Source organism: Cinclus cinclus, chromosome 27 (genome assembly GCF_963662255.1).
Source record: "Cinclus cinclus chromosome 27, bCinCin1.1, whole genome shotgun sequence".
In the NCBI taxonomy this organism is placed as follows: domain Eukaryota; kingdom Metazoa; phylum Chordata; class Aves; order Passeriformes; family Cinclidae; genus Cinclus; species Cinclus cinclus.
The window spans coordinates 6,214,992-6,239,858 of record NC_085072.1 but is presented as its reverse complement, the minus strand read 5'-3'; the positions used below and the strand labels follow the sequence as shown (position 1 = coordinate 6,239,858).

The window sequence follows — 24,867 nt, the reverse complement described above, 5'->3', positions numbered from 1 at the left end:
ATTTGGAAGGAGGGAGTTAGAGGGTTTACTTTTTCCACTTCAAAAGAGGATCCTACCTTTCTTAGCAGACACATGTCTTTCAAGCCAAGACAAGGGGGAAAACAATGCTGGAGCTCCCTGAGGAGAGCACCCACAGCAGGAGGCCTGGACTCCAGGCCTTCTCCAAGGAAGCAGATAACCTTTTATCCTTGGATACATTCTGCTTTAAGAGGTCACTGCAACATTTATGTCAACAGCATTGAAAAGATGGAACAACTCAGCAAACTGCTCATCTGTCATCCCCTGACTTCATGGTCCTGAAAGCCTGGGGCAGACACTGTCTCCTCCCTGCATTCATGCTCCCCCCAGGAGAGGAAGCTGTTTTCCAGGGTGTGGGCAGGGATGGTGGTGCAGGGATCTGCCTGGAGCCCAGGCCTGCTGCAGGGTGACTGAGGCACACATGGTCTGTGGAGCTGGACCTCAGTCCACAAGATAACAGCAACCCTGAGATCCCTGATCACACTGGCCTCAGCCTTTGTGTGTCAGCATCTGTCTGTTCCTGCCTCTCCATCAGCTCTTGCCTTCAAACAAAATCCCAGGATTTCACTCACTTTCCTACAGCAAGGTGCTGCTTCACAGCAGTTTGGAGACAACCTTAGTCAGAGCTCAAATTCTTGTGCCCAGGGAGCAATCCTGCTCTAGTTGATGTGACTTCTCAGAAGACTTATCATCTTCTTGATGTGACTTCTCTTAGGATTTATTCAGGGTGATGAGGCCCTGGCACAGGATGCCCAGAGCAGTTGTGGCTGCCCCATCCCTGAAAGTGTCCAAGGCCAGGTTTGGGGCTTGGAGCAACCTGGGAGAGTGGAAGGTGTCCCTGCCCATGGGAGGGGGTGGAATGAAATGGTCCTTAAGTTTGTTTCAAATCCAAACCATTTTGTGATTCTATGTCCTCGCTGTTTAATAAGCCAACTTCTGGACAAGCTGAGGACACTAATAAACATGACAAGCAAAGACTGTTCAGAGCAGCAAGGATTCAAACCCAGGTATGGATGGAACACTGTCACCTTGCTAGACACTGTTCAGGGGATACTGGGGCTTGCAGATGCTAGTAGACATGGACACACCACCTGATACCCACAGGAGTCTGACTGGAACCAGAATAAATCACAGATCCTCAGAGGTTGGGTTTTATTTTCAGAAGTAGGAGTTTGTTGGCAGGGACCATGCCTGAACAACCAGAAAATGTTGGGATCAGGTCCCATCACACCAGAATCCTTGCACAAGAGAGTCTCAGCAGACACACAGCCCTCAGAGGTACAGGCCTGTGCATGATAAAATGTCCCCATCCTGGGAGGCTGAAGTGACTCAGCCAGCACAGTCAAAGGGCTGTTACTGCTGGAGGCAACTATGCCTGGAGCACATGCATGGGGATTAAAGACATTCCAACCTCTGCACGTTCCTCTTAGCTCGTTCCTCTTCCCTCCCAATGGGAGCGTCTCTTGGATGTGCCACACCATTCTCTTTGTCTCAAAGCTATTTCTGTTCTGCACAGGCTCAGGGCTGGCCAAGAGGTAAGGTTTGTCTAGGGATTTCTGAAGTGTCCCAAGTCACCTCCAAATCTGCCATCCTGGGGCAACGTGACTTTTTGGTGATATTTTTTGATGTGTGTTCACACGGCAGGCGAGTCAGCACCTGTCCTGGGCCGCAGCAGGTTCTGTGGTCACTACTCTGGAGGAGAAGAAGAGGGACTGGTGAGGTGGCCATTGGGGAGGGCCCATCCAGGGGATGTGGCATGTGCTGAGCAAGGCCACTCTTGTCAGGCTCTGTCCAGCCCACTTGTTGATGAGAATGAACCATGGGCAGTGCTGGGCAGTGTGTGGTGGAAGAGAGTTCAGGCAGTGCTGGGCAGTGCTGGGCAATGCTCACACCCTGGGCAGAGCTGGGCTGCTCAGGGCTTTCCAGGGCAGAGCCAGGCTGTACTGGGCTGTTCTGGGCAGTGCTGGGCTGTTCAGGGTGGTGCTGGGCAGTGCTGGGCTGTGCTGGGCTGTTCTGGGCAGTGCTGGGCTGTGCTGGGCTGTGCTCACACCCCGGGCTGTGCAGGCAGGTTGGGCAGCACAGGGTCTGCACACTCACACAGGCTGGTTGGGGCTTGCTGAGGAATGGAGTGGCAGGGTGGGCCTGCTGCGGGTGCAGGGTCTGCAGCCAAAAGGATGCACCCAGGCATTTTGCCCTCCACATTTTGGGGTGAGGTTGTGGTTGCGCTTGGAGTCTTTCCCTGTGGAGTTTGGTGTGGGATTCCTTCTTGGCTAGTAAGCAGTGCTGTTGCTGCAGCATGTTCAGCCAGGAGTCAGAGCGGGGGCAATCCTGGCTGTGCAGGGCAGTGTTTGGTGAAGGATACCCGGGCAAGGGTGGGATGCCTGGGAAGCTGTGGCAGCACAAGTCAGCCCCGTGGCCAGCTGGGATGGAAGCTTCCTAGCTGATGAAACTCCAGCCAGGACACTTGGAGGTGAGAGGCATCCAGGCAGTTCATGAGGAGGTCTGGAAAGATGGAAAAGTTTCCAGTTTTCCAGATACTCTCATTAAGCAGCATATTCTGCCACCCTGAAAAGCCCCAAGGCTGAGAGAGCATGGACCAAAGAGTTAATTTTGCAAGAGAAGGAGTTTGCAGAGGGGTCAAAACAGCCTGTGGGGGGGCTTCTAATGATCCTGGCAATGAAGCTTGCACAGAGGAGCATCAGCCTCTGTGGAGAGGATGTGGGTGCACTGTGCTGCAGAGCAGCCCCATGGGAGAGGGGCATCCCCAAAGTCTCTGCTAAGGGATGGACCTGCCAGTAGAGAAAACCTCTGAGCACCAGCTACTGCTGCTGAGCATCCACCCCTGTCAGTCTTGTCTGAGGGGGGCTGAGGAGGCCACATGTCACCTTGCCCAGCTGGCTCCAGGCTCCATGCATGAAGATCTCAGCATATCCCAGCATATATGTGGCATGATGTTTTGTTGTAGTGGGGCAGCTTGGCTCTTCCCCTGCTCTTCCAAGTCTCCACACACCTGCTTCCCTGGGTGTACCCCTGCATGGTTTCTGCACAGGCCTATCTTCATGGCCACTTTCCAGGTGGTTTTTGTGCAGAGAAGCAGCCAGAGGAGGCAGAGCCAAGGATCTGGTCCAGGTTCCAGTACCTCTGGGATTCACTCCGAGGACAGGGAGAGGACCATCTGCACAGGAGGGTTTGTGGAGGAATTCCCAGGGTGTTTCCCAACCTTTTTTAAACATAAATTAATTCTCTGGAAAGACTGGGAAAGCACCAGGCCCCTTGACAGCCCAAGAAGCATGTGAGAGTTTACTTGTGGACCTGCACATGATTGCAATTAGCCCTAGGGCTCTAGTAAAATTAAACTAGGAAAATTGTTTCCATCCTCAGATACCAGCCTTTCTCCTTAGAGGACACCCCTGTCACCAGAGGTAATATCTTTGATCCTGCTGTGAGTCAGCTCCTGAATACTCCCAGGTTTCAGCTGTTCATGTTTGGGACAGCCATTCCCAATTAGAGCCATGCCTGTCACCTGTCAAACCTCAGCCAACCTGTGACACAGCATTCATATCTATAAACACAATGTCCTCAATATCCCTGTTGCCATCTACTCCAAAACCTGCTGTTCCTTGTCTTCATATATGGAGAATATGTATTTCCTTACTTATTGCAGCAGCAGCCTGTCCTTGAAGGTTTGTGTCCATCCTCATTCCCTTCTCCTCCAGGTTAAGTGACCTCTGTTGACTCATTGTTCATCACCAGCCCCCCAGTCCTTCTCACTGGGCTGGACCCAGGGTTTTATCTCCCCGGCACACCTTGGCTGCAGAAACAAATCCATGTGCAGGACCAGGAGCCCTGGAGGTTGTGCTGGTCCTTGTGGGACAGTTGCCCACCTGGGTGATGTTTCCCATCCCAGTGGGCTGCAGAGAACACCCACAGGATCCATCACTGGGGCTTTCACACCTCTTGCACAGCATGGAAGGAGAAGCACAGTCCATGATTATGGACTGCCAGCGCACATTCACACCAGCCACACTCCTGTGTTCCTGTGACCTGCAGTGCAGCACTAACTGTCCAACCAGCAGACTACCTGAAATCATGAAGAAGAAGGAAGAACACAGAAAGGAAACAACACCCCAAATCCTACATCTTGTCCCATACCTATTACTATATCCTAAAAACCCCAATTTTAAGACCCTTCACCATGTGAAATCACACACTTCTATTTAACTACACACCAGTGACTCTAACTCCATCACTCAAATTTGGAAGTCTTAGCCAAGGCCTCAGGTCAAAAGCAGTGTTCTCCTGGGGTTCAGTGTTAGAAAGCAAAGAAAGCTCAGAAATCCCATGTTTCTGGGTTCCAACACTGTGTGGGTGAAACTCGTCTTGGAGAGGTCCCAGCAGCCTCCCAGTATGTCCCCCATGGGAATGGGCTCTGGGTGCAGCAGAGAGGGAGCTCCTGGTGTTCCCTGCTCTTGAGCCGTGACCATGGCCAGCAGGAGGGGAGAAGGTCCCCCAGGCAGGGGAAGAGGAAAATGAGAGTGGCAGGGTGGTGTGAGTGGGGGACAACAGAGGAGCTGGGGGCAGGCATCTGTGATTGTCAGAGTGCCAGAGGCTTGGAGCACCCCTTGTGCAGTCCAGGGCCCAGCTGTGCACAAGAGCTGCAGGAGGAGGACATGGGCAGGGGAGCCACATCATTCCCACTCTTCTACCACCCCTACAATTTCTATTCTAGGTTCCCCACAGGTGAGGATTTGGCATTTCCTCATCCTTCTGCCTGTTGTCATCTGGCTTCTCTGCTGCTGCCCTGTGTCCAGCAGGGCAGGTCCCAGGTGGGACAGTGTGGCCTGGCCAAAGCTTGCCCAGCATCAAGAGAAGCAACAGCATCACAGCTGGTGTCTTAGTGCAGGTGGGTCCCAGCCCAGTAGCAGCCCTTTGCTGGCCAACACCCCCAGGGAAGTTCAGGGTAAAGCCTGAAGGGTGACTTGCCCTCTCTGAGTCCTCTTCTGTCTTGATTTTCAGCAGAGACAGAATGGTTAAGTATAAACTCAATGCTTTGCCTCTGCCTAAAGTGAGGAAACGGGACTTTCCTCCATGCTCCTGTCTTTTAATACCTGACATCCCAGCATCTCTCTGATCTTTCCTGTCTCATGGGGACTTCAGATTCCCTTCTCCAGATACCCTCTGGAGAGGGCAATATCTTTATTTTTTTGATGGAGATTAAAATGCCAAGAAAAGCACATGACTGCAGGAATGGTTGCACTGGGGAGCAAGAATTTGGTCTGGATGAGGAGCAGTGCAGTGCGTACCTCATGCTGTCCTGTCCCAGTGCAGCTGCACAGCAGCCCACAGGACATGGACATAACTGGGCCAGCCTGGTGCTCCCCAGTTCCCTGGCACACTTCTGTGTCCTGCACATGGCACACCAGTTTACGCCAGTTTACACCAGTGCACAGCTGGTTGCACCCTTATCTCTGTAGTACCCACAGTGTCCATAATAACAGCATCCTATAAACCACTTCACTTCTCCAGAAGCCCTAAATTCCTCCTAGTCTTTTAGGTTGAAATTTATATTCTCAGTCTCAGGGTTCCAGGATACAGGGAGATCTTGGTGAAGCCAGCTCAGCAGTGGGTTTTGGCCCTCAGCAGGCTTGGAAAGGGTACAGAGAAGTGCAGCAAATGGAAGAGGGAACTATGTTGTGGCTTGGGAAGAGGGTGAGGGTTTTTGGTCACTCCCAGAGCACAAGGAGCAGGGTGATCCAGCCCCATGTCTCTCTCCAGGCTCCGCTCACCCCTCCTGGCCACAACCAGTTTCTGAGGGAATATACTTGCTCCCTCTGATTCCTGGAGAGATGGAGCAGATCCTGCTGAGATGTTGCAGAGCCACCAGCCCCAACCAGGTCACTGCTGCAGTGATCTGAGGCAACTTAATCACAACCTGAAGGAAATACATGGTGGCCTTTACCTGCCTTCTTCAGTACCTTGTGGTTTTCCTCAGTCTTTTCTTAGTAGAGAAATGAGTGAGAGTCCCCACCCTTTCCAAGAGCCCTTCCAATGTGATTGTCCTGGTTTGAAGGACCTCAACAGTGATTAAGTCCAGTGCTCCTAAGATCTGTCCTGGCAATATTTCCAGACCTGTTCCAGCAGTTCCCAGAGACCAGTCTATCTCCATTGTGTCTGTCACTGCTGCCCTCACTCTTACAGTGACAGAGAATCGGTGAGGGTCAATGACTGCTTTTCCTGGAGGGTGCAGGGATCTGCCACTGCATTCTCCCAAAGACCTCACTCCAGTGGAGCCCACAGAAACACGGCAGAAAGTAATCAGAGCATCTCCTACAGCGAGAGCACATGGCAGCACAACATACCACCGCAGACAGGCCAGGAAAATCATCAGGGTCTTTGGAAAGTGAAATGCTCCCAGTGACCAATGGGGTCTGGTAGTGCCCCTGCTTTTAGGAAGTAGGATCTTTGTTAAATAAGATTTTCATGGTAGGGCCTGGATGGACCAGTCATTGTGAGCATCCACCCTCCTCCCCTGGCCTTGTGGCTGGGCTAGTGCTCCACACACCCTCATGGGAAAGGTTTGGGGTGAGGGTAAGTGCCAGACACCAACAGGATCATTAAGACTGGACAAGCCCTGTGAGACCATTGATTCCCATCATAAACCTAACACTGCCAGCTCCACCATTAAACCACGTCCCTAAGCAGGCACACGGTTTAGTTTCAGGCAGGGCAGCAGCCAGAGGGACATGACAGCCCACATGGCACCCTGTGCCACAGGGCACAGCCTGGCTGAGAGCAAAGCAGCTTGTTCTGCAGCCTGAGGACAGCAACTCTGGCTCTCATCAGATAGCCTGGAGCTTCTGGATGCAACCATTTCCCAGATGGAAATGCTCTGATCTCTCAAGCCTCTCCTTGCTCTGGGGTCACTGGTGAATGTGTCCCTGCTGGTGCTGCCTGTGGCTGTGGCAGTGAGCCCATGTCCTGGGGCAGGAGGGCAGAGCACACGCTCCCCTTCCTGCTGAGCTGCAGGCTCTGGAAGGGAGGCACTGCTCTGGTAATGCTGCATACATCCTTACCTGGGCCTGAACAAATAGAATTGATCAAAAGCACCTTTCAAAGCTCCTGCGTCCCCAGAGCAGAAGGCTCCTCTTGTTGAAATTGGGTGGGAGAGCTGCGGTTTTTCCTCAGTTCCTTTGATTTGTTGCCTAATGCAGGGGATGGATAAATCTCTAAGCCCTGAGATTTAGGGCAGGATTCATACTTTACATCTTCAGAAGACGTAGTAAACAGCCTTATACTCTCTAATCCTGGGAGCAGGTTCGTACCTGCTCTCTCTGCACAAACTGGACCAGCTACAACAATTTCACATTGTGGCTGAGTTCAAAACATCCCCTTGGGGATGAAATGTTTATTGCAGAAGATTTTTAAGATGGTTCCTTAGGGAGAAAGGGACTCCCACCTCAACATCCTGCACAGACCCTGAGGACTGTCAGATGGGTACAAAAAGCAGAGTGACTCCATGAGCAGTGACACACCATGGCCCACAGGAAGGTGTGAGTGTAGGTGCCACAGTGGAGCCAGCTCAGCTGAGTGTGGCTTCCAAAGTTTCCAGAGGAGCTTTATCTCTTAGACCTTCCCCACTGGACAGCAGGGGTGGGTGGCCTGCCTGCAGTGACCTTTATAAAGCAGGGTTAGCAGATCAGGCATGGCCTGATGGCTGCAGTGCTCCTGGGTCCAGCTGCCTCCATTGTCCTTGGGGACAGGCTGGGATCCCTGAGGTCAGACTGTCCAAGGATCCCACCTTTCCCAGGTCACTCCAGAGCCTTGCAGAGGCCTTCTGGGCTATGAAGAAGTCTGTGGTGAGGACAACTGAGCTGGACAGAGCACAGGCCCTTTCCTCAGCACCTGCCAGAATACCGAACCTTCGAGTTGCTCCAACCCAGCCCCGACATGGCAGCAGAGCGGATGGGCACCAGTTTGGGGTCTGGACTCGACAACGGGGGGACACCACTTTAGGAGGCTTTGGTGATTTTTTTTTTTCAAAATGTGAACTTCTGCAGATTCTCTCAGGGTACATTGTCACAGCGTGCCCTAGGGGGACCTGCTCACAGTCTGTGGGGTGGGACACAGCTCCCCAGCCACCACAGGGCATGTTTGCCAGTTTAACATCTGACCCCACACCTCCTTGTAGCTTTGCACACCCTCAGGATGGCTGCAAGTCCCTGCTTATGGCCAGGGGCTGGGGAGAGGCAGGGACAGGGATTTCTCTGCAGAGAGGAGCAAGTTACTTACAGAATCTTCAGGCTGTAGAGGCCAGAGAAAGCTTCCCCTGGGATCCTGGAGATGTGGTTTCCAGAGAGCCGTCTGCAGTGAAAAGAAGAGCCAGTCATGTGTCAACATCCTTGTGATGACAGTCTCTTGTCTGCAGAGGCTTAAGAACTCCTCCATCCTGCCACTGTCCCCTGGGAGGAGGCTGCAGCACCTGCAAGCTGAGCCACAATCCTGAGCTTGGGAAGGATCATCCCCTTGCCCAGCCTGAGGAACAGGCAAAGAAAATAACAACTCCTGCCAGACCTGAATCCAGCATTTTCAGCATCCAGAGAGAGCTCATGGCTTCAAGCCATTTCCCTGATAGGCACAGAGGTCCCCAGTGCACATAGGTAGTGACCAGCCTACAGACCCTGCTCTATGCCAGGTCTTGGCAGAGAGAGTGGAGCAGGGCAGAGCTATTTCTGCTCATGTATGGCCCTGGGAGGACTGTCCCTAACTCCTGGCTGATGAATGAGGGCCAAGGGATGGGAGAGGAAGACGAAGCAAAGAACAGCATCACAATGGAAAATGGGATATATCTGGGACATAGAGCAAAGAGCAGGGGAGAACATTCAGACTTACTGAAAGAATTCATTGAAGGAAACCTGTGGGATTTGCCATTGTACAGCATCATCTGATCTTAGAACTCAAATTTAAAAAAGGCCCAGAGCAGGCTGGCTGAATTAAAAGGTACTTGCGTTTTTCACTGACATTAGAAACTGCATCACTGTAATCATCAGGACTATGGAGAGGGCATGTGGAGGAGTCAGGAGTGAGGTCCAAGACTCCTGAATTTAGGCTTGACCTAGAGAAGAGGTTACTTTTCTCTTTCTCCTCCTGTTTCAGTCATGAGGACAAACATGGATGAAGTCCCAGCACCCATCAGCCAGAAATCATAAAGACAGGTTCAACAACCTGATTAAGACCCTAAGCTGCTACTAAATTTGGGCAAGAAATCTGTCTGTTTGACTTGGAGTGGAATATCCAAAACGGAGACAGTGAACATAATTTGTGACCAGGCTCATCTTCACTCTCACAGGAAGTCCAAACCAGGCCCAAGAGGTTGGGCATGGATGCTGGCAAAGGTATGCATTAAACTTTGACAAAGCTTGTTTCTTTTCAGGCATTTTGTCCAGGAAGCAGACAGGTGTGGAGGCTGAGCAATGCAATCCTGGCTGGAAGCAGAGTGCATGGGAACCAGGGCTCTGCAAAGGTCACCGAGGGGATCAAGGTGTTGGAGGCAGCCACGCTCACCTGTGGCCGGGCAAGCATGTGTGGGTGCCCAGAGCTCTCCCTGTCTCTCCCCTCGGGAATCTGGAGAAAATTGCTCCCATAATTAGGCCTCTGACAGCATAAACAGCACAGGGTCGTCTCTTTAATGTGTGTGAGCAGGTTATAACATGCCTCCTGCAGCACATAATCTGCCTGGCAGCCTGGGCTATTTGTCACTTGGGGGCTGTGATTTGGGGTAATTGCTCCTTTTGATTGCTGATTTCCACATGGGAGGGAGTGTTGTCCGGGAGGCTGGAGTGCTTGCCTGGAGGGGAGGTGTTCCTGCACGGCATCCTCAGCCTGCTCCCTGCATCCGTCCTACCTGTGTCTGTCCTCACCTCCCCGGAGCTCCGGGCTGCCCAGCCTCCACTGCCGGCAGCTTACACCTCCTCCGGGCTAAATGTGCCTTTCAGCTCCTTTCTTGGCAGCTCCGTGCCTCTGTGTTCACTTTCCCGGGTGTGTCTGAGTGTTTGCCAGGTCCATAAATGGATCTGGGACCTCCAGGATTAGCAGGAGAGGAACGTGAAGCTTACATGGAGCCCAAGCCAGGGGCTGCTGGCCTCACACCGTAGCGAGGAACCCCAGCTGCACGTGGGACACATGCAGAGCCAGCTTGTGGCAGCTCAGCACTGTGGGGAACACAGAACACAAGGGGAAAATAACTCTGGTAGGTGCCCTGGTTTCACTGGGTCCTGGCTCAGGTGAATTTAGAGTCCCAAAACATCCCCAGCCCCAGATAAGACCCCATGCCTCACTGTTGCTGCAGAAGTTTCTGTCCTTGGCCATGATGCCCCAAGGCTGTGCCTTGTCCCTGGCTCACCTCTGGCCTCTAGCTCTTCTCTCCACACCTTCACCTCATCCCTGCCACTGAGACAGCCCAGCTCCTCTCCCCAAGGTTAGAGATACACGCCAAGCCAGGAGCAGGCACAAAGGGAGACACGAACCACAACCACTTCTCTGAACTCACCTCCCAAAGCAATTAACAGTGTCATTGGGGTCCCAGATGGTGTCTGCTCACTTCTGTGCGGGGACTGGGAGGTGGCACATGTCTGTGTTTCTGCATACGGGCTGAGTTTTCACTTTCCTAGAGGGGTGCATGGCTGGCACATGCACACAGCGTCTGGAGGTGTGGGGTTTGGTGGTTTGCTGGACCTCCCAGGACAGGTGCTGCCTGATGCTGGGAGTGGTAGCCAGCTGCTCCAGGCAGAGGAGCATGGCTGTTCTACCTATCTGAGAGCAAATCAGGAATAGGTGAGCTTTTTGGGGTGTCCTGTCAAGCAGGAAGGGTGACCATTGGAAACATATCACAGAACCACAGAACAGTGTACGTTGGAAGGGACCTTAAAGCTCACCTTGCTTTACCCCCTCCTATGGGCAGGGACACCTTCCACTGTCCCAGGCTGCTCCAAGCCCTGTCCAACCTGGCCTCAGACACTTCTGGGGATGGGGCAGCCACAGCTGCTCTGTGCCAGGGCCTCCCCACCCTTGCAGGAAAGAATTCCTTCCCAATATCCCATCCAACCCTGCCCTCTGCCAGTGGGAAGCCATTCCCCCTTGTCCTGTCCCTTTGGCCCTTGTCCAAAGTCCCACCCCATCTCCCTTGGAGTCCCTTTAGACACTGGAAGGTGGTCTAAGGTCTAAGGTCTCCTTGGAACCTTCTCTTCTCCAGGTGAACACCCCCAGCTGTCCCAGCCTGGCTCCAGAGCACAGGGGCTCCAGTTCATGGAGCACCTTCCTGACCATCGTTTACTTTCATGCCATTAACTCCTGTTCCAGTTCATGTAAGAGACCCAAGACATAAAAGTCGTCCTATATGTGACCCTTCCTCCATCCATGGTCACTTGGTAGTCTTCCAAGTGCTTGGTTCCCTCTGTCCCTCTCACTCAAACTCTCCAGAAATTCCTCTGCTTGGCAGACAGGCACCCATTGAATATATCTGCAGAATTCAGATCCCACAGGAAATGCAGTGAAATGGTTCCTTCCTTTCCATTTAAAATGGAACAATAACATTTGAAGTGATGCTGCCAGTGTGACATCCCCTGAGACAGCTCTTAATTTACTCCTTCTGTGGAGGAGACTTGAGCAAATGACCCCACCAAGAAGGACAGGGAGGCACTGCCTTTGCCCTAAGCACAGGGAAGAGGAGCTGTTCTTGGATTTCAGGTCCACAGCACATCAGCTCAGCTCTAGGCCTGCTCAGGGCTCTTTTTTAGGATAGACTTGATTCGGTGGTATGCCCTGCTGTCCTGAAGTTTACACTGTGACATAGGGTTGGAAGAAAGAGAAAGCTCTGGATTTAAAGTGGCTGACAGAAGGAGAGAAGGGGCAGATAAGAAGGGGAGGGTGACAGCTGGATATGGCTGGCTTGCTTCAGAAAGCTCACGGTGGATTTTAGATTCTGACACCCCCCCCCCTCACCCCCCCTTCCACCACTCCCATGATTTCTGGGAACATTCCTCCAGGCTTTGATCTGCATTCCCAATACACTCCAAGTTGGAACAAACTCATGGTTTACCACCGTATGGTTGCTGCTGTTCAGTTACCACAGGCTCAACCCTCCTGTATCTTGGGCTTCTTGGTCATGCTACAACTTCCATGGCACGCCCGAAGGCTGTGCTGGGCAAGATCGCTCATGTCAGGTGCTCAGGCAGCTCAGTGATGCTCTTATCACTCACATTAGGAGGTAGGAACGTTGCCCATTGGCAGGACAGGACAAACATGTGTGTCCATATCCCAGTGAAGTTCTGCCCTTGCCAAACTTTTATTGAGTGTATCGGCCGCCCCTTTGATCTCCTGCTTGGGTTGGTTTCTCAAGCACTCACACTCTCGAGGCAGTGTGCCCAGACACTCCATGCTGTTGCCTAAACAGTGTCATCACGCCAAGCCTGGGCCTTCCCCTGGGCACACAGGGGACCACAGGCCCCTTGTCATGCCCGAGTTCATTCTTGTGCTGGTGCAAAGCAGGAATGAAGCCAATTAAGTCAACAAGTGAAAACATGGCGCATTTGAGAAAAGGGCCAGGCCTGGACTCTTCCTTCTCACACAGGAATCTGCAGCTGGTCCTAGTCTGGTATCTCCTGAAGATGCCTCTAATGTGGTCTTTGCTGTCTCACTCCATCCCTGAGGAGAAGACTGTGTCTGTTTCTAGCTCTGCTTGCTGTACCCCCCCTCGAATGCCTGTTCCAACTCGATAGATTGATCGCATTTGTTCTTTTGTTTACGGTCCTCAAGCCAGTTTTCAACCCACATGAATGTTCATATGCAAGCCAGTTTGGATTCATTTGCCAAGTAATATTAGTAAGACACAGCTCCTTAATGAACAGGACACTGAACACCTTTACTCCATCTCTTTATATTATAAACTGCAAAGGTTTTCAATTTGCTCCCTCCAAACCTTCAAAGCAGTTTTCACTTTTGACCCTACTTTTGGTGCCCCACTTGGGGTACCCAGAACAAAGTTAGTCATATGAAAAGCAGTTTTCAGGAAAACTGGGGCCAGCCATCCCAACTAGCAAGGATTTTTCAGTTGCTGAACACTCTCCCTGGTCTAAAAGGAGTAGAAATAGAATGGAAATCTCTAAATTTTCAAAACATTTTTAATTTGATTTGGTCAGCTGCAATATGGGCCTCATTGGTCAATGCTCATGATAGAGAACCCCTTAGAAGCCCTTCTTTCCTGTCCTCACCTGCGCCTTAGCCAGTGCTAAGCACAGTCCTCACACCACGCACAGAGATGACCTTTGTAAGGCTTCATCAGAGGAATTATCCTTTAACACTTTCTGTGTTTTTGCTCACCCACTAAATTTATGAGCAGCACCATCCTCTGCTTTCTCTGCACAGGAGCTGTGCAGAACCCTGGGGGAACCACAGAGACCAAGAATTCAGAGCTGTAGCTCTTTAGCTATAGACACCTGGAAACAGAGGGCTGTGTCAGGCAAGGTGACTACCAAGGGACCAGTGATTCTGCCTCCAAAACTCAGCATGGCAAAGCAAGGTCATGGCCCTACAAGTGTTTACATCTCCATAAGAGACCTCTCCAGCCTGATGTGTCGTGGAGACCCACCAAAGCTACTGTCTCAGGAGTCCCCTACTTCAGCCACATTGCTGCACTGCTCCAGGAACAGCTCCTCACCACAGTGCCAGCACACGTGAGCATTGCCCAGAAATGCCAGCCCCCCTTCCACAGAAGAGCTGTTGCTCCCGAAGGAATCATGCCCCACTGCCAGCAGCACTGCAGTACTGCCTCCTGCAAGAGTGATATTGCCTTGGAGTGAGACCCTGTGCTGGACACCGCAGGGTGGATGTTCCAGATGCCTGGGAGCTGATGAGGGGGTGGGGGTGCTCTAACAGCAGATAAGGGCACCCAAGAACAGCACTGGTGACCTCTAAACTGTGATGACTCAGTTGGTGTCTGGATCCACATGGGAAGAGGAGTGAGAAGGGGGTTCTCTCACACGTGTAAGGGAGGACAAGAAGGCTGCTGCATTCCCATTCCCATTCCCAGCACACATGCCTGTACTTTATTTAATTTTGCTTTTGTGCTGTTTCTTGGTCCCCCAGCCTGGCAGAGGAGGCCACAGCGGGTCCTGAGCGTGTGGTGCTGAGGCTGCTGCGCTGCCACCACGGCACTGGCACTCCCGTGAAGGTGAGTCCCTGTGCCCTCGGGGCCTGAGAAGAGGCAGGTGAAAGAGCCAGTGGCTGGGAAGGGGTCTGATCTTGCCGCTGTGCCCTGAAGCAAGAGGTGAATGGCAATGAACACCTGCCCTTGGCAGCAATTTCTCTTCTTGGCACCGAGTGCTCGTGCTTGGATTCAAAGTGCGGTAACAAAGCCCTTGCCGGCGAACACATTTCAACATGTTATTATTCCCAGGCCGGCTTTCAAGATCTCTTTCTATTCCTTCTGTACTGATTGCTGTTGTTTCTCTTGGCTCCCAGCTCTGGCTTTTCAGGCTTCATTAACTGGAATTTATTAGCAACTTTAAACAATCTTCCTGCTGCCAAAAATGGAGAAAGAAAAGAAGGAAAAAAAGGAAAGAAACAAAGAGGAGACATACTAAACTCTGGGCTGCTCCCTGCCTGCGTGAGGCCCGGCTCTGAACACCTCTATCTGTGCAGGTTTTCTCTGGAGGGGAAGTCTGGTGAGTGCCTGGGCTGGGACCTTGCCTGCTCACGCAGCCTCTCCTGCCTCTGGAGGTGGAGGCTGGGGAGCAGAGGGGAGCACGGCCTGCTGCAAGGCCACCGAGAGCCCCTCTCCCATTGCCTCTTCGAAGGCAGCTGGGTCTGCAGAATCTCTGGCCATCCCTTGAGCATGAGAGCTAATTGCACTCGCAGCACCTTCCTGAGCAGATCTCAGTAAAAACAAACAGCGAACAGAGCACTCCTGAGGCCAGCTCTTATTATTGGACACATGGAGCACTGGCAGTGAAAATAACTTTACCCAGACCACACAGGGAGTGAGCTGGAGCAGCCCCTGTACCCTCATCTGTGCCCTGAGCACAGCATCCCCTGGGATCCCACTGGGACACGTTTGGTGTCCGGAGCGGAGACGAGCCAGTGCAGAAATGCCCAGCAGGACCCAGCCTGGCTGTGTCATGGTGACACACCCTGGTGTCATGGGTGCCTTGGCTGATTGCTCTGCTGTCCTCAGGACCCTCAGTGCCTCCCTGCTCTCCTTGTTTCCTCGTGGGCCTCCACACAGTTTGGGTGTGTGCACAGGACTAATGTACTCAGGGCTCAAGTGGGCCCAATGACCTGGATTTGCAGGGCTCCCCAGCAGTGAAACCAGGCACATTTGTCCTTGTTATCCATGGGACACACGTGCTTCATCCACCCATTTTTGCAGCTGTCTTCCCCTTTCCCCATTGTCCCTTTTCCTCGGCTGAATCCCAGCTCCATGCACAAGCTCAGCCATGAGTCCAGCTGATCTCTGACTTCTGTGAAACTTCACTTTCATGAGAAGCCTGGGGTGATGCTAAAATAGAGGAACAGAAAGAGGAGGAATTGTGACAGGTATGAAACAACAACTCTCCTCCATGGGACCCTGGGCTAATGGGCTACATCTAATGAGAGAGAAGATACAATCAGATAATCATGGGCAAGTGCAGGAGAGCTCTTTGAGGATGAGCCAGAGGAACCTGGACTTCCTCTGTTGAAGAAGATAAGGGTTATAGATGAAGGACAAGGGGTGTCAAGAGTTCCTGGGATGTTTTGGAGCATTAGATCATTTAATAGAATCTTGAAAAGGAGATTTGAAAATCTGGGTTGAAATTGGCAATTTTTTTGCTGAGGAACCTTAGATTTTTTTCATAAGGTTCAACCACCTAAGAAATTTTTGGCAATAAAGCAAACATAATTTGAAGTACCATTTTGTTTTAGGGTTTTACTCACAGTAAAAGAGTAAATGTTAAGAAGTAACCTGAAGATGAAACTATTTTTTCTCAGGTTAGAAGAAATTTTTGGGGTTGACCAAAGCCCCAGAACATCAGTTTTGGTTCACCTTGAACTGAATTTTGTAAATTGTGTCTTCAGTTGCTCCAATCTGTTTCTCATCTGGTTTATCCAGCATGTAATAAGGAGCATAAGATTGTAGATATTAAACTATTACAGAGCATCCAAAGCAGGGCAGTGAAGATGGTGAAGGGCCTTGAGGGGAAACCATGTGAGGAGCAGCTGAGGGCACTTGTTCTGCTCAGCCCCTGGAGAAGAAGATGAGTGGCAGGCACTGATCTCTCTATGAGCAGTGACAGGACCCAAGGGCCTTTTATGGTGTCAGGGGAGTGAATTGGTCATGGCCCCAAGCCTGACAGTTCAAAAAGCATTTGGACAACTTGGCACCAAGGTGTGACTCTTGGGGATGGTGCTGTACAGGGCTGGGAGTTGGACCTGATGATCTTTGTGGGTCCCTTCCAAATAAGACTATTCTGTGACTTTGTGACTCTGTGTAGAAGGCAGACTGGGGCCATAATGCCACCCAAAATCCCTGGGGATGAGAAAACTGCTGAAGGCTTTCCATCTAACTGAAGACAGGCACTTGCAGCAAGGATGAGCTGCAGCAGAGTCCTCTTCAGTGTCAATATTTCCCTGCCTGGAGGGGGACAGGCAGGAGGGCAGGCAGGCAGGTCTTCCTCCTCCCCAGGAGGAACTAACACTGGGATACCTGGATTTGGGATACCTGGACTGTCCCTCACTGCTCAACAGGGGTTTCTGCTCTTCACTCACTTGGCATGTCCCAGGGCATGTTCTGCCGTGGGGGTGAAGAGAAAGGGCTTGGTCTTGTGTGCTGCATGTCAGCATGGCAGACAGTGGGAATGTGTCCCAGGTAGATGAAATCAGCAGAGATCTGAGCTGTGAAACCTGAACAAACTTCCCTTGAGGATGTCTAAACAAGCAGGATTTGTTTGCTTGATTCTTATGCATGCCTTGGCACAGAGGGTGATCCCAGCCTGAATGTCATGGTCCTGATGTAATGTTGTGGGATGGAAATTTGGTGAATATATAAATGAAAAGAGCAGGGGAAATGCCAGGCAAGTTTCATTATTGGTCAATGAAAGCCCTGTGAATACTGTACAAACTGTCCTTGTCCAGCTGTTGTTGAAAGAATCACTTTTAATTTGCCATAATATATAAAATCCTTCCTTGCTTGATTTAATATAAATTGCTTGATTTCCTTAAATAGGATTACTATCTTACTGCTATCAAATTCCAGCAGGCACTTTGCTATGCATAGATATATGATGCTGCAGTTTGCATTTCTTCCGCTAACTGTGATGTAAGACCTTTCCAAAGGGGGACTTATGAAGCATTGAACTGCTAGTAAATTTTTATCTAACAACTTCCAATTAATTTTTCAGATTTTCCTCTTTAAATTTTTCCCCTTTGCCTGTTTCATTCATAATTATTTTTGGCTGTGGGAAGCTGGGTCTTTTGGAACCTGTGAATATTTATTGGTTGCTGGTTGAGACTGCTCTGTTTGTGCATGACATACCCAGGACATGGTTGCTTGCAGCAAGACAACTGCAAATTGTACACAGCAGAGTCTGGGCTGTGTGTGTGAAAAGCCTCAGAACCCCCAGTGGATGTGCTGGGTGTCCACACTTCAGCATGGATGTTGATAGAATGAAAAGAGAAAGGCTGCAAGATGGGTGCAAAGTAGGGAAGAGCCCACCTTCTGTGGGCAGCTCTGGTTCCAAAGCCAAAACAGGATCAAAAATGCCTCCTCGTAAATCTCTGCTGGGGAGGGGGGCTTGGGTGGCTGGAGTCCTTATAACTCTAATGAATTTTAAGTACAGACAGATGATGATCATTTACAAGACCATTTGAAATAAAAATCCTGTAATATAAAGTCACAGAATCCTGCAATGATTTGAATTTAGAAGGACCTTAGAGATCATTCCATTCCACCCTCCTGCCATGGGCAGGGACACCTTCCACTATCTCAGTTTTCTCCAAGCCCCATCTAACCTGGCCTTGGACACTTCCAGGGGTGGAGCAGCTACAGCTTCTCTGGGCACCCTGTTCCAGGGCCTCAGCACCCTCACAGGCTGTTATGGTGATGTCTGTAATTCTGACATTTTGGAAAATACCATTTATGAAATGCCAGCATTGTGCCTCGTGGTGGTGGCAAGATCTGATTCAGAGAAGTGAAAGTGTTTCATATAGGCAGATTAGATTGCAGTAACTGTTATATACACACACAATAAGTTTACAACACACATCAAATGCAGCATTAATATTAGTATTTCATGAATGCAATAACAGTGTTTTGAAGAAATTGTGTTTTCCAACAGAAGCTGTTGTGTTGAAAGTACCAACAGCATGAGAATAACACCTGGAGGTATTTCTCATGGTCAAGTGGAGTAAGACCATACAGGTGCAATTTACTCATGCAGAAATGGTCAACCTCAACATTCTGCCCCCTGGGCTCCCATTTTTGGGGCTCACAAAGGATTCCAGTGGTTTCTCGTGCTGCTGGTTAATTTTCACACTTTCAGAAGTGGGGCCACTCCTTCACTGACACACAGCCACATGCTGATCCCCAGGACTGAGATTGCTGCTGTGTCTGAGTGTGTCTGCTCAGACCTCAGTGCACACTGGTGCATGGCAGGACACCTCAGCCTCTGGGAAAATCTCTTTGGACTTCAATTTTCAGAGTGGGCTCCACCTGAGCTGCAAAGTGCCCAGGGGTTAATGTGTCTCTGGGCTGCAAGAGGCTGTCAGGGGGACCCTCTGTGCTGAACGGTGAATGAAGTTCTCTGTTTGCTGGCTCTGCTCCAGGGTACAGTGTTGATTTTTGAATGGGAGATTAGGTCCTCTTTTATTTTGGCTTTTGGCACATGCATCACCTCAGCCTGAAGGTGACGACATCAGTGAAACCCCTAAGCTGGAGCAGCAAATAAACCCTGTCCCAGCACGCAGTCTGCTTCCATCTCAGCCTGCAGCTGCAGTAACAGCACTGGAAGCTGTGGCCAGTGCTACAGGACCCTCTGAATGTCCCCCCCAGCACCCCAAGCACCCCCTGCCCTTGTGGCTGCCCCGTACTCACAGCTCCTCCAGGAAGCGCAGGTGCCGGAGCGCGCTGGGCTGCAGCTGGCTGATGTTGTTCATGCTCAGGTCTCTGGCAGGAAGGAAAGACAGGTTTCTGATCAGTCACACAGTGGTTTGGATAGAATAAACCTCAGTGCCAGGCTCTGTGTCCCCTCTCTGCTAACTGGGAGGGTGAGAAGCCTCTGCAAACAGCATTTCAGCATTAACATCTGATCACAGCCCAGGCTCAGAGGGGTGGAGAAGAGTAGCCAGAGAGAGCTGGCTCCTTCAGGGTGGTCTGTCTGAGTTTCTGCAAGTTATGAAGCAAATTAGGACATTTCCCAACAGCACAAGCAGCACTGCTGTCTCACACTTATTGGAGAGTGAACAGGAAGCCCTGCGACACTGGAATAGGACAGTATGTCCTTGGGCCCAAGAGCATCTCTCTGTCACCATGGTCAGACCAGCCTCCACAGGGGGCTTTTCCAGTGTGTGAACAGACATCTGCTTTTGAGGAGACAGCAGCCCATGAGAGAAGGGGTACATCCCACTGCACTGACTTTCTCTACACTGTACAAACTAGAGAAGCACACCAGGACTGAGGGGCAGAGGTTGGCTCTGTGGGCGACAGACTGAGGTTAAGGAGGTGGAAGGAACCTGGCTGACTGTGCTTGTCTCACTCTGCTATCTCTAGCTAAAGGCTTATGTCCTCTGCTTAGGCTCCAGTAGAGCCTCTGGAGGAGGCTGTGCTGGTACCCAAAGGGTCCAGGGTGGTGCTGAGTCTGAACCCCTGCATGTTGAAGAGTCACTGTGAGCTGCCTGTGCAGAGCTCTCCTCCTCTCAGGGCATGAGAGTAGCTGAGTCTATCTCAAGAGATCCAATACACAAGCTGGTATTTAGAAAATACAAGGATATTTCTGGGCTCCCAGGCTGTTCTTGGACATCTGATAGCTTCAACCCTGCCCTCATGAGCAGCTGCATATGAAGAAACCCACGTTTCTTACCCCAACCTAGACCAGGCTGTGTCCCAGTGAGCAAGGGAGTATTGACCTTTAAAGCTAAGAGGTAAGATGAGGCTGAATTAAAAGATGGAGTGGTTAAAACCAATGGGAATAGATGGGGCATACCCCCTACTCAGCAAAGCAATCCTGGGCAGTGTCATCTGGGGTGCTGGAGAGCCTTGGGTGAGGCAGGAGGGGCTGCTCTTTGTCACTGCACAGGCAGGGCACAGCTCAGCTCCTGGGAGCTTGGACTAAATAGCAGAGGCTTATGGGTGTGATGGGAAAATGAGGAGAAACAGCAACAAAATAAAGGCAATTTGTTTACCCTTTCCTTCTGTAAACGTCACAGGCTTGTGAGCCTAAGGAAGAACTTTCCCTGTCCTCCCAGTGCCACTGGGAATGTCTTGGCATTGGGAGGAGGCTTGTGCCAAGGACAAGGACAGAGCATGAAGGAGAAAAGACCCTCAGGAGAACCCAGCAATACAGGAGGGACCTCTCTGAGCTGTTCCATCTGCTCAGAGCACCTGAGATGCCACAGGTCACATATCAAATGATCTGGAGCATCTCAGCTGGGTTTGAGCTCTGGATAGGAAATTGCTTCACTGAAAGATGAGTTCATTGAAAAATTTACTGAGATGCCTTTGTATTCCTCAATAAAAAAACGCCCAAGTTTTGCTGGTAAGGAGCAGAACATGGCGGGGGGGGGGGGAATGGCGTGGGTGGGTGGGCATAGGCTTCTACATTTTAACCCTTTTCCACAAAAAACTCAAACCACCATATTCTAACCAGCTCTATTTGGCATTGGTTGGGGCATGTGACACATCAGGAAGGTTGGAAGCTGCCTTTGCATATTCTCCGGAGAGGTGTCCTGTGACAAAACCATGCACTTTTGTGATCCCTTTTGAAAATACTCCTGAAGAAGTTTACTTTTTTCTTTATAACTTTCTCTCCTCCAAAGAAGTGGTAGAGAACTCAACAAAAATCTATGAGAATTCAAAATTCTGTTTTCAGAATGAGTGCAAAAAGAAAATTATTGCCTGCACTGTTCTGTGTACAATGCTGCATGCTGTATTTTGGTGATACTGGGATACAAGGGTTAAAATATTATTTGGTGCTGCTTCTATTTTTATTTTTAAACCCCCAAGGGCAGTTGCTACTTAGCACCCATTAAAACATCTTTTTTTCCTACATCAAAGTGTCTCCTGTTTGTGTTGTAATGAATCTGTCCGATGTTTTGACATGTTGTGGAACAATGCAAAAATAACGAAAAATAATGTAAAATGAAAGACTGTGAAAGAAAACACAGATCTGAAACATCCAAGATCTCCTTGAAACTGTGAGGCATATTCCTTAAGTTGCCTTCTGCTGGCAGTGTAGAGAATGCTCCTTGCTTGCTGCAGCAGCCACTTTCCAAGCCTCATGGAACTGCCTTCTGTGTGCCCAGGCCTGATGGGGACAGCTGGATACCTGGGTGGGTGGTGGCTGCAGATGTGCAGACCCCAGCATCAGCAGCAGACCCCAGACAGCAGCAGGGCTGTAGGTGGCTGAGGATATGGGAGGTCAAATATCTTTCAGAATCACAGAATCCCAGAATGGTTTGGGTTGGAAAGCACCTCAAAGCTCATCTCGTTCCACTCCCTGCCATGGCAGGGACACCTTCCACCATCCCAGGTTTCTTCAAGCCCTGTCCAACCTGCCCTTGGACACTTTTTTCCTCCTGCCCTGATCCATATCTAAAAGGAACAAAATACACAGTTTTCTGAAAAAATCTTCCAAAAGGAAGAGGAGAGATACCATTATCCCATCGCTCTGGCAGCCTCACAGCTCCACAGCATGTGGCTTTTCTTTAAAAGACCTCTGCCCTCCCTCCCACCCTCCTGCAGCCCTGGGGCTCCTAGCCATGGGCAGCTCTGAGACAAGGGCCTCTCTCCCACCATCTCTTTGGGCAGTGAAGAAGAGGACAGCCTGTATTTTCAAGATTGTTGCATAGAAAATATTTTGAGTAATTTTGTTTTAAAGTTACTGATGTTTTGGCTGTTTGAACACTCTGGTGGTTTGCAGTCCTGCAGGACTCAGGTGTAATGCATCTACACTGACAACCCTGAAACGGGCACCCTGAAAGTGCAAATCCTGGTAGTGGTTTGCCAGCTAATGAACAGCAAGACAAAGGTTCCAGGGACTCAGTTTTGCCATGAACTCTCCAGTGTGACATCCTGAAGGGACCCTCCCACCAGCTCCTCCAGAGCAGGGGACGTCACACCCGACTTGGTGTGGTGGAATTCCTGGCCTGGCTATGGTGTGAGGAAAGCAGGGAATGTGCAAGGACAAATGGTGTGAAGGAAGAAAAAATTCCTCCAAGGACTGGAAATAAACTTCCCAAGCACAGCCCTGGACCCAGTGATTTTTCTAGCCACAAAAGTACGAGATGTTTCTCCACAGGCTGTCCATGCTTGTGTGAAGGCTGAGGCACAGGATTCTTGCCTGAAGTGTTGTGGGAGTAAATATTTGACTTATTACTCATTTAAAGATGTTGTTGACTTGTTGCTGTGTTTTCCCAAGCTCGTGCTTTTCCTCTTAGTAAGGTTTCTTATGTTATGTACATCCCAAACACATGCAAGGGTGGAAATGCTTCCTGTCAGAGCAATCAGAGAAGCTGTTTATCTCTTCAAGTGTTTGGGGGTGGTTACTTCAGTCAGCCACATTTAGTTAATTTAAAAGGAACCCATGGTATTTGAACCTTGCTGGATTATTTTTTTCTGTAGCATCTAGCAGAAGAAAGAGGGATCCATGGACTAAATGGATGAGGGGTTCCTCTGACCTTTCTCAGCTGTGTCAGTGACTTTGACTTTCCAAGCTAGGACTCTCTGGTTCCTGAGCACCCAGGGAAGTCAAACAAGTGCTGGGTTACTCATGTCTATGCATGGCTCTTATAATTTGCGCTGAAGAAACCATTACAAAGGTGACATCTGAGAAAGCTGTAGAGAAGTGCACAAAGAATATGATTCAAACCCCAAAGTCCCTTAAACTCCAAAAGAAATCAGAAAGGTAGGAGAAGAAATCAGGTCCTGCAGGTTCAGCCAGGCTTGCAGCATAGGACCTGCAGAGGAACTGTCCAGATTTGTGCCTTTGAGTTCATACCACTCAGCAGTGGTGCCATCCCTGTCCTGTCCCAGAGCTCCCCGTTCCTCCTTCCCCAGTAACTGGCCTGTCTGTCCTCTCTACAAAATATCAAATAAAAGCAGGAATTCTTTTGCTGTCAAATCATCCTTCATGGCTGTGGTCTGGAATGCTGCCAGCAGTGAACTACTCTACTACTCCCAAAACTGAAACTCTGCTCTTGTATCACCCTGCTTATCCAAGAAGCAATGCCTTTTAATGCCTCTTGCATTAGTTGTAGAAAATACCTATGCTTTCAAATGACACTGCACCAAAGCCATCATGGCTATAATTAGTGTGATTTAACTTTCCCCCTTCCCCAACTAATTCTAAACATTTATTGTAAGCATTTATAACTTGTACCTGCAGGAAAACTGAGACACAGTTCATGGAAACTGAGCTCATGTGATTCAGCCTCAGACCTTACAACTCCTCTGGCCCTCGAGGGGTTCCTTAAATTATTTGCTTTGATGTCACCTTCTTTCATGAACAACCTTTGATTATTCACTGATTAGCTGATCTTCCTTACCAAAAAATGAGGTGACAAACACACTGTTCTGAGTTCCTTGCTGGGACTGCTTGCCACACTCTCCACCCGTGCTATGAGACGGTGACCACAGAGTTTTAGCTCAGGGGTGATATGATCTTTGAAGATCAAAGGGGATTATCCTTGGCATCACTGCTGGGGCAGGCTGTGGTGGTGTGCTCTGAGCCGTGGATGTCACCGTGGGGAGTGTGCAGCCCCACTGGGAGAAGGCAGAGGAGGCACCTGCAGGGCTTTGTGGACGTGCATGCTCTGGGCCAAAAGGGCAGGATTTTATGCTGCTGTAAGGGGGCTGCACAAAGCACATCCTGCAACCCCTGCCTGAGACAGGCCCAAGCAACATCCCCAGGATGCTCCTCTATGGACAGAGGGACTGATGCCTCTCTCACAAACTCAAGGCATCGAAAAGCTACCCACAAAACTGGGGGAAGATGAGCCCTGCCCACAAGCCCCAAAGCTCCTGATGTGTGTCTTCCTGGGCACAAAGCAAAGTGTTTCCCCAGAGATGTGCTGCAGTGGAAATTAATGCAAGAAGAAGTGAACAGACCTAAAGCAACACAGGTTGAAGCCCTCCTTGAGTAACACAACAAGACCAGGGATGCTCCACCAGAAGGATTTGAAAGGGAAACTGCAGGGGTAGGGTTTGGCTGAGCCCAAGCAGAGACCTCAGAGCCAGATGTGCATCTGGGTGTAGAAAATTGCACACAGCTGGGAGAGAGATGCTCTCCTGGGAGGCATCACAGGACAATGTCTTACAGAAAGAGCAACTCCTACCTGTGGCTGGGAGAAGATATTCCCCAACCACCTCTGTCTACTCAAAAAAAAAAAAACCAAAAAAAACCAACCCCCCCAAAAAAACCCCACAACCAAACCAACCAACCAACCAACCAACCAACCAACCAAAACCAGAAAAAACCCCAAAACCCAAAAAACAAACAAAAAAACCCCAAAAACCAAACAAAACAACCAATGACAGAAAAAAAACAAAAACCAAAAAACAAACAAACAACAAAAAACCCCAAAACAACAACAAAAAAAAGTGTCAGA

The 24,867-nt window shown here is 50.2% G+C and overlaps 1 protein-coding gene across 1 annotated transcript in view; it reads right to left on the bottom strand.

Moving 5' to 3' along the window:
- LGR6 (leucine rich repeat containing G protein-coupled receptor 6) overlaps window positions 1-24,867 on the bottom strand; it is a 141,725-nt gene that overhangs the window by 72,561 nt on the left and 44,297 nt on the right. The window contains exons 2-3 of the mRNA XM_062509479.1: window positions 19,139-19,210; window positions 8,308-8,379 (exon numbers count right to left, since the gene is read on the bottom strand). Coding sequence (XP_062365463.1) covers window positions 8,308-8,379; window positions 19,139-19,210 — 144 coding nt within the window. The remainder of the gene's footprint in view (window positions 1-8,307; window positions 8,380-19,138; window positions 19,211-24,867) is intronic.